Source organism: Camelina sativa, chromosome 20, assembly GCF_030686135.1.
Source record: "Camelina sativa cultivar CO46 ecotype springtype chromosome 20, ASM3068613v1".
NCBI classification, from domain to species: domain Eukaryota; kingdom Viridiplantae; phylum Streptophyta; class Magnoliopsida; order Brassicales; family Brassicaceae; genus Camelina; species Camelina sativa.
In genome coordinates, this window is record NC_141899.1 from 7412031 (window position 1) to 7421807 (window position 9777).

General features: G+C 34.0%; 1 protein-coding gene and 1 pseudogene across 1 annotated transcript; both read left to right on the forward strand.

The window, feature by feature from the left end:
- Positions 1-45: 45 nt before the first annotated feature.
- Positions 46-5939, forward strand: LOC104769951 (origin of replication complex subunit 3-like). Its single transcript, XM_010494282.3, has 17 exons — positions 46-351; positions 457-672; positions 752-926; positions 1030-1199; positions 1296-1426; positions 1575-1848; positions 1944-2021; positions 2362-2435; positions 2553-2643; positions 3095-3267; positions 3574-3643; positions 4001-4086; positions 4295-4384; positions 4557-4632; positions 4915-5042; positions 5240-5419; positions 5653-5939. The coding sequence occupies exons 1-17, from the start codon at positions 262-264 to the stop codon at positions 5756-5758; spliced, it is 2208 nt and encodes a 735-aa protein (XP_010492584.1). The 5' UTR covers positions 46-261; the 3' UTR covers positions 5759-5939.
- Positions 5940-6145: 206 nt separating this feature from the next.
- On the forward strand, positions 6146-6727 carry LOC147918564 (probably inactive leucine-rich repeat receptor-like protein kinase At5g48380 pseudogene; annotated as a pseudogene).
- The last annotated feature ends 3050 nt before the right edge of the window (positions 6728-9777 follow it).

The window sequence follows — 9777 nt, forward strand, 5'->3', positions numbered from 1 at the left end:
CCAATAGGCAATTAATAGCCAACTAATTACACCCTATTAAAAACTAAACCACCAACTCACAAATCACAATAGACTTAAAGAGTAATCAATTTAAACCGGTCCAATTCCGGTCTAATCTGGTTTAGTTTTTGAGATTAACCTTCTATGGTCGGAGCACGCATTTTCCCGCCAAAAAAGAGCGGCACGAGGTACAGTTGCGTTAAAACCCTAAATTGAATCGTCGTTCTCGATTGCTCTCCTCTCACCCAACGACAATCTCACATGGCACCCTCCGGCACCGTCGCCGATCCTCCGCTTACTTCAACCACCGATTCATTCAATTCCGGCGACACAGCAGAGAACGATATTCGGGTCCCTTTTCTCTCTCTCTCTCTCCGTCAAAAATTGTTTCATCACTCTTCACTTAATTTTGAATTGGACATTCGATTTCGTCCTGAGTTTTTTTCTTCATGGCAGCCATTTTTTGTACTCCACAAGGCTTCATCTGGGAGTAGTCTCCATGGGAAACAAACTGGGAATGTGAAAAGCAAACGGAGGATTGAGTCACCGAATCCTAAAATTGCTAAGAGATCTGAAGTCGAAAGCGTTGAAGAAGGAGATGCCCAGTTTTTCTCAACTTCACGCTTGAAAGTGTTCGACACTGTCTGGTCCAAAATCGAAAAGACAATCGAAGTCAGTCTCAATTTTTTTTAATTAAATAAATTTCCTTCTTATGTGTTTGAATCTTCAACGTTATGATTAAAAATCGCAGGATGTTCTGAGAAATTCGAACTCGAAAGTATTTAGTGGGATTCATGATTGGATACGAGAATCATTTGAATCGATCGTATCATCTGGAGCACTGAGGTTATCAGAAGCAGTTCGATCTTATCCTGTTTTAACTCAGTCTTCTTCCAAGCAACTGCATACTGCTATGGTTCTCACCAGTAAGTCCTTTAAAAAGATTAGTAAACTTTCATAGCCATTATAAGGGTCTAGTCACTCTTACGTCGCTTCTTCTTTTATAGTAACTTTGTATTAATCTTTTAGGGAATCTGGAAATGGTTGATGATTTATTGACATTTGAAGAACTGGAGTTGCATTTGAAGTCTCATGGATGCCATGTGGCTAAGCTTTCATCTATGGACTTCTCAGCCAAGAGTGGTGTAGGAGGTTGCCTTAGAGTTTTGTTGCGCCAGTTTGTGATGCCAAGCGTAGATGTTAGTAATATCTTCGTATCCTTTAGTTTTGTGGCCTACTTGCACAGTTACTGTATCCACTGAGTGCTTTTCTTCGTAACGCTAATTTTTGAACAGGTGGCTGATGTAACCATTCTCGCATCATGGTACAGAGAAAACAGAAACCATGAGAATCCCGTGGTTATAATTGTGGATGATACAGAGAGATGCTGTGGGTCTGTCCTGTCAGATCTAATTCTTATATTGAGGTATGAATATCTTGATGCTTGCTGAGTTTACATATTGTAACATGTTGAGGTGTCCCAGCTCATTGGACTAATAGAATTTTATTTACTTTCAACTTAGTCATCACCATATCAAAGTGTGACCTGCTCTTTCAATATTTTTTCTATTCAGTGAATGGGCAGTCAAAGTTCCAATTTTTTTAGTAATGGGTGTGTCCACAGCACATGATGCGCCTAGAAAGATACTATCAGTGAACGCGCTGCAGAGACTGTGTGCTAGTAGCTTCACTCTGAGTTCTCCCGCTGAACGGATGGATGCAGTTCTCGAGGCTGTCTTTTTAAGGCCATGCTCTGGGTTCACTGTTAGCCATAAGGTGGCGCTTTATATGAGAAGTTACTTTTTGTGCAAAGATGGAACACTGACATCTTTTGTTAGAACTCTCAAGGTTTCTAGCTCTATCTCTTTATGCTATATTAGAGTTTCAACTTGTTCCGGATCGCTAAGTCTCTGTTGCTCATTTGGCTATACATTTTTTCTCAGATAGCTTGTCTACAGCATTTCTCATTAGAGCCTTTGAGTATCATGCTCGAGCATTTTTGTCAAGATGGTATTAATCAGGTATGCTTGATGTACTTGTCTACAACTTTCTTTCTTTCTTTTTCAACAGATCCTTCAGCTTTTCTCAGATTTATTTGACTTCGGTTTAGTTGGTACTGCCATATCTACAATAGCGTAGTTGATAATTAAGAATTTTAGCTCATGTTTCCCATATTGAGAATCGATGAATATTACAAAGAGTTCATATGTACTCTGTAAAGAAATGATTGAAGATATTTGGCGGTACATTCATCTCTTGAGTGGTCATCTAGTCATCTAGAGCTGTGACCTTTTTGCTGTAGATGTTTTACCATATAACATGAAATTTCTTTGTTCTAAGGACATTTTTTTTCCTGTAAAGCCGTCAGACAAAGGTAATGGACTATTGACAGAAGCTACAATGAAGCATGCCTTTCACTTGCCATCTGTGACGAGGTACATCTTCTATATTTGTATGTTGGAAGAACTGATGGGCAGGTTTGATCCTTTTTGGAATTCATGGATTAATAGGAAATTAGATGCACTAATTTCTTCTCATAAACATTTGACTAGGAATAAAATTACTCGGAGTACTTTTGAAATGCTGCCTCAGTTTTTGTCGGACTTGCAAAGGATGCCAAATCCCTGGAGCATTGTAGTTTTGGTGAGTCTTTCTTTTTTTACGGTTCATCATCATAGAAAGAGCCACTTCGTCATCTTACATAACTCAGGGATGCCGTTTGTCTGTAAAAAATAGTTTCTTGTTTTATTAACGACTTACATAGGAACTGTCGTGCAAAACCTGTTTTAATGATTAAAAATATTCCAATGGGATTAACAATTTAGATAGGAAATGTTGCACTGTCTGTTCTCCCGGTGGATAAATTATGAGTTCTTTCCCTAAACTGTTTCTTTTTGATTTCTCGATTTCAGGCAGTTTTTTATCGTTTCTCGTCACATGCCAGTTTAGCTGGACTCTGTATGCATATTATGTTTCTCCTATTGTACATGACACGACTATAGGAAATATGAGGCAGTTCTGTTCTTCATCTGATTAGAGTGCTTTCTGCTTTAGGATAAACTACTGAGCAGATTCTTTGTATACTATTTTGCAGTGCATATACGAAGTTGGAAAGTTTGATAAACTTCGATTGCTAGACATATTCTGTGAGACACTTGACCCAGAAGCACGTTACTTGAAATATTTTTCACCCTCCGCAACTGTCAACTGTCAGAGTCATGATTCAGGACGTAGTAGTGTTATCAGACGGGTTCTGCACAAGCTCAGGTGAATTTTGTTGTAGGAATAAATGTGAAATATCCCCCTTACACAATAGCAGCTAAGTACTCTCAAACTTGTCAAACCACACATCATTTTTCAGATGGATCTTAGTATACTTACACCTTGTTGCCAAATTTAGCGTATAAGATTTTGAGGATTAGTTTTGGTAAATCATGTTAGATCTATTAATAATTTTTACTGTTCTCGAGTTAGTAGGCCTAAAAATCTTAGGTCATTGAGAGCTTGTGTTAATTATCTTTACAAGAAGCTTGACTCAAAAGTTCTGAAGCTCTTGCATTCAAATTTTCTCAGGGATCTTTCACCTTCGCAGCTGTCTAAGATGTTGAAAAATTGGGAAAATCTCACTGCGGATTTCAATGAGGTAATAATTAACTAAGATTTAGCACGACTTTATCTGTGCTCTGAAATTGCATATATCGTATGTGATTTCTAATTTCATTTGTCCCGAAAAAAATTTCTTCTGTTCTTTCATTTCCTTTGAGCTTGAACATCTTAAACTCCTCCATGTTCCTAACAACCTTTGTGCGGAGGACTGATTTGTAATCTGTTTATCTGAAAATATTGCTTGAGAGATATCACGTTAATGATCGTGAAAAGTTGTATTACTCGGCGTCTTTTTAGATAGATATTGTTCATTTCTGTGATATATGTTAGTCCATCATCAGTTTTGAGTTCTCTAGATGAGTTATTATCTTGTTTCTTTGTTCCCTGCCGTTAGATGAATGACAAAGTAATGGAATTGCATCCGTTCATGAGATCCGTGGAAGCAGCAGGTCAGAGACAAGGACTTCCCACCAGCCCAAAGTAAATCTCTAGATTTTGCTCTCTTTTCAAACTGAACACCATGTATGAGTTCAGATAGTTTCTCTTTTGATTTTTGATCTCTGGCAGATCGTCTCTGGCTAATATGTATTCATTACTATATACATAAGTTCATCTACGCTCATTAGTTTCTGTTGCTCATCTTAGTAACCACGTACATTGAATAAAAGTTTTGACTCTGATGTGACAGAAAGCATGCATCCCGAAGCCATTCAAAGCATGAAAAGGAGCTTAAAGCCATGACTGATAAGGTTGCCGCAGTCATAGAATTCATGCTAAGGTGAACTTTACTTTGTCACTGAGTCTTTTTACCTTCAAGGAAGCAAGTTATGTTTGAACTCTTCATTGTTTGTACATGGCTTCTGATTTGTCTGCCGTAATTTAGAATGTTATCATCTCATGTATTTTGTACATATTTTGTGAACTAATCACAGCCTTTTTGTATGGAGCAGGGAATACATGAAGCCAGTTGAGAGTGTTCCTTTCCAAGAAATTGTATGTTTTAAGAATGTCGATATACTTCAATCTGTAAGTCCTTACCATCCTTATTCCTATTGTGTTCTCTTATACTTATATTACTTGAATTTTTTACAACAGATAATCAATTATTATATGCTGCTCGTGTGGCATCATTCTTATCAACTTAAAGCAAACCAGTTACAGGATCAGTTCTGAGAAAGTCTGAGCCTCATCTTTTTTACACTGATCCATAAAAGATTGATATAGTGCTAGCGCTTCTCTTGTGCTTTAGACTTTACATTTGGCATTTTTCTCTTTTTCCCATTAGTCTGATATTTCTGTCTGTTTTAGGCTTTGCTTGGAGACCCAAGAGGCAGGATCCAATCAGATCTACTGGAATCTCACAATATCCTCCACTGTGTGTGCTGCAGCAAGAGAGGCACCAATCTATTGCCATCCATGCATGATACGTCGATTTTGTGAGTCGTCCTTTACCTTTTTATAAACTTGCATTCTCATGTTATCGCTCATGAAACAATTCTTTCGGTATTACATATTTTCCTGGAATATGATTTTGGGAGATTCCCATTGTCCCAAACTATCTTCAAACACACATAAACTATCTTTGTTTCAATATGTGTTGCAACGAAAAGATTTGTGATAGTTTATGAATTAGGTACACGCTGGCACAAGAGCACGCTGATGTTATTAACCTCCATGATTGGTATCAATCATTCAAGTCGATACTTATTCCCCGGAGTAGCAAAGCTAAACCAAAATCGAAGTCATCCTCAAAATCAAAGAAACGGAAGGACATGTGCGAAGAACCAGAAGCACCCACTGAAGCTTTAATTCAGTATCCTTTTTGGTATTCAGATTATGTCCTTGGAAAGGAGAAAAAAAAGAGTAAAGCAAAGAAAAAGAAATCTCGACTTAATTTCTTAGTAGTAATTGGAAACAAGATTAGTAATCCGTGATCCCTATGGTCATCTTTGTTTATATGTTCATTTCGCAGGACATGTACACAAATGCAGGCAACCAGAAATTTCATTATAAAACTTTCGATTCCTTAACGTTTGTTTCCAACAGAGCTCGATTTTGCAGAGCTGTAATGGAGCTTCAGATAGCAGGACTTATTCGCATGCCTTCAAAAAGACGTCCAGATTTTGTGCAAAGAGTGGCTTTTGGTTCTTAGGATAGTTTCAAACTTTCAATACTGCCTTCCATTGTAAGTGTACTTTAATCTTTATGTGTTCATAATCTGTTTCCATGAATCTGTTCAGAGAAATCCGTTTATAGAGATAAGAACTGGCATAAATTATTTTTATCTGACTTATCTTAATGTAAACAAAATGGTAGTTGCCGCTGGGCGGTCAGATTCAGTTGTTAGGCTTTGTCTGACGGTCAGACTCTGACCTCCTCCAATTTAAAACTAAGACAGAACTAAACTCGTCAACACACGTTAGCTCATTTTAAAAAAATTTCCATAGTTGACTATTAAAACCCATGGAAAAGTCTCTGTATTAAGATTCTCAACTCTCCCCTCTGCTCTAATTTCTATTGAACACTCTGAGCTAACAAAATGTCTAAGATAACCCTGGTCACGACTTGTCTCTGCTTCGTGCTGGTGTCTAGCTCCACATGGGCAAACGACGCCAACGTAAATTGCCTGAGGACCATAAAATCTCAAGTTGAAGATCCCAATGGATACTTATCCAGTTGGAATTTTGCCAACGAAACTGAAGGGTTTGTTTACAAATTCAGTGGTGTCAGATGTTGGGATGAGAAAACGGTTATGAGCATTCAACTTTTTGGTTGTGGTCTCAAAGGAGGGTTTCCTCTTGGAATCAAGGACTGTTCTGATCTGACAGGTCTGGATCTTTCTAGGAACAACTTCTCTGGTCCTTTACCATCCAACATATTCTCCCTCATTCCATTTGTTACAGTTCTCGACCTCTCCTACAACCAATTCTCCGGTGAAATCCCTGCCAGCTTATCAAACATTACCTATCTGAACAATCTTATGCTTCATCATAATCAGTTCACTGGCCAGCTTCCTCCCCAGCTAGTGTTACTTAAACGGCTCAGATGGTTCTCAGTGGCAGACAATCTTCTGATCGGCCCTATCCCTAATTTCGTGGAATCCTCTAGACGCTTGCGTTGATCGGGAAGAAGAAGAAGAAATGATACCGTTAGGGAAGATGGGTGCAGCAATTGGTGCGGCTTTACTTGCACCTGTAGGTGCATTCTTAGGTTGGTTCTTCTTCAATGGTAGTAAGGAGAAACAAGGAGATATAAAAGGCCGAAACTGGATTTACCATATTGGGCACTGAAACAAATGTAAATGTTATCATCGATGTCTCTTAATCAGTTTAATTTCTGCACACTTAATTGAAAAGAGTGTCAATGCTTGCTTTTATCTACCTAAAATCTTTGAGAAAACTATGGTTTGTGACATGTTAGATATCAATCTTAATCTAACTTCCTCATACACAAAATAAATTACCGTATTGTGTTAAAGTTATGTTTACCTCTTTTCTTTTTTTTATTTTTGTTATAACAGAACAACGGAAATTTTAAAATTATAATATTGAAAGATAAGATAAATGGTTTTCTTGTTATACATAAATATAATTAGTATAGAAACAATTTTTTACTGTTACCATCTTATATAATATGAGAAGGTTTTTCTATCGTTAAGTTTGATTATTTCTTATATGAAAATTATATTAAAATTTTATATTTAATATCATGTAGCGGGTTACAAATTGTTTTCACCATGCATTAAAGTGAGATGCGTTTTTATAATTTCAATAACCATGCATTGAACTGTATTTATTCTAATGAAAAGATTTATGTTGCAAATATTTATGTTACAAAAGTTATGACACCAAATTCTATAATTCCCAAATTTGTAACTATCAATAAAATATTTTGAACCTAAGAGTAACATCTATCTAACATTCAAATAGTGTACTTATATATAGCCATATGTAGACATTTACTTACATACTTGGACTCAGATTTACTCTCAAATTCTAGACCTGTTCTAACGTATCATCAACGATGCAAGAGGAAAATAGATCGTCATGTTTTTTGATTATGATGGTACTCTTCTCTACTCCTCGATGATCCAAACAGAGGTTTGATGTCTATCAAAGGGTCCTTATGATTAATCAAAATATATTTACTCTTTTTCTCCATAATCAAGATATATATCATGTGTTCTGTGTTCACAGATGAGAAGAAGTGCGAAAAATATGGCCAAGTCTTTTCCAACTTTTATAGTTACATAGACACATTTTATTTTTGGTAGAATAGTTACATAGATGCATTGACAAGGTATATTTTGTAAAATAATTTTGTTTCCCATTTTCTTAACCAAATTTGTTGACTATCAAATTACAATTTGATATGTTATTTATTATTTTTATTTTTATAGATTTATAGCTTAGTGAAGCTAGCAGAACTGTATTTTATAGAAGCCGTGGAATGGAATCAATGGATATTAAAGGCTCAGGTGAAGTCTTCTCGAGATATAAGAAGGTAGATTCTTAAAAAAATTGATTAACTAAATTTTAATCAAAATTTACTCTTGGTTTTTATATATGTAAACATTGTTTCAACTTTCCTGAGGATTAGTTACACGTCTTTATTTTAGATTTATGTGTTTGTTTTAACATCTTATCGAGAAAGATGACAGACAGACTAAACAACCTTAGACCACAAATTTATATTATGTTTTAAGGCCATCAAATAATATTTATATTATAATAATCACAATATGTTTTCCTCACTAAATTTTACTCCATCCATTCCTTATTAAACCATTTTCTAGAGAAAAAAAATGTTGCACAAAGAAAACAATTTTTAGGTTTTCTATATATTTTTAATAAGTAATTAATGACAAATTGTAAACTTCAAAAAAAAAAAACTGAATATTATTGGTTGAAATTTGTTAATCACAAAAAATAATGCAATTAAATTCAGTTTTTAATATGTTTGAAAATTCTAAAATATGGATTAATCAGGAACAGAGGGAGTATTGTCTAATATAACCATTTAATACAGTCCCACATAAATTTTAAACTAATGTATTCTTTAAAATTTTCAGTGATAAATGGAAAAGAAGGCCATATTATGATTTGTGGCAACATTTGTACTTTAACGTTTTTCTCTATCTCAAAATGACTCTTTTATGAAGCATCACATAACAAATATACTAAGTACCAACCCGCACAAATCGATTTAAAGAAAATGTTATGAGTAAAATTATTATTTGAGATTTAAGATATGTTTGTGTAAAACAAAATATGTAAATAATTTTTTTTCGTTTATTCAAATTTGCATTTATTTTCTGTAATATATGTTTCAGCCGTGAAATATTTGAACTTGCAAAAGAATTTTAAGATGGTGTAGAAAGTTTTGATGTTTTTTGTAGTTCTAAAAATCAAATTCATGTTTCACATTATTATCAACATCACTATGCTATTAAATAGATAAACAAAAAAATTTAGACTAATCAATTTAGTTTAAACTAATTCTAAGTTTAAAAAATGCAATAAGAAAAATATATAAAAGTGATAAATAAATGAATAATTTTTTTATTGTTTGTGAAATAGAATTTACTTCCAATAATTAAATATGTTATATGAATACATTTCTGAATTTTAATTGTTGATTAAATCTTTCATTTTTAAAAACTAATTAAAAAAACATTACTTTATATATGTCATTGATTGATATATTTATGTAAAATAGTAATGAAATGTAAAGACATTTATTAAAAAAGACACAGAAACTATGTGAGTGCGACACATCAGCTTTTCGGGTGAGAGTGTTTCTCTATTAATATATATGGGATTATCAACATCACTATGCTATTAAATAGATAAAACAAAAAATTTTAGACTAATCAATTTAGTTTAAACTAATTCTAAGTTTAAAAAATGCAATAAGAAAAATATATAAAAGTGGTAAATAAATGAAAATTTTTTTTATTGTTTGTGAAATAGAATTTACTTCTAATAATTAAATATGTTATATGAATACATTTCTGAATTTTAGTTGTTGATTAAATCTTTCATTTTTAAAAACTAATAAAAAAACATTACTTTATATATGTCATTGATTGATATATTTATGTAAAATAGTAATGAAATGTAAAGACATTTATTAAAAAAGACACAAAAAATATGTGAGTGCGACACATCA

Coding starts and splice junctions, on each gene's coding strand:
- LOC104769951 (XM_010494282.3), top strand. CDS start 262: ATGGCACCCTCCGGCACCGTCGCCGATCCTCCGCTTACTTCAACCACC. Junction 3,268..3,573: donor CGGGTTCTGCACAAGCTCAG/GTGAATTTTGTT, acceptor AAATTTTCTCAG/GGATCTTTCACCTTCGCAGC. Junction 4,087..4,294: donor GGACTTCCCACCAGCCCAAA/GTAAATCTCTAG, acceptor CTGATGTGACAG/AAAGCATGCATCCCGAAGCC.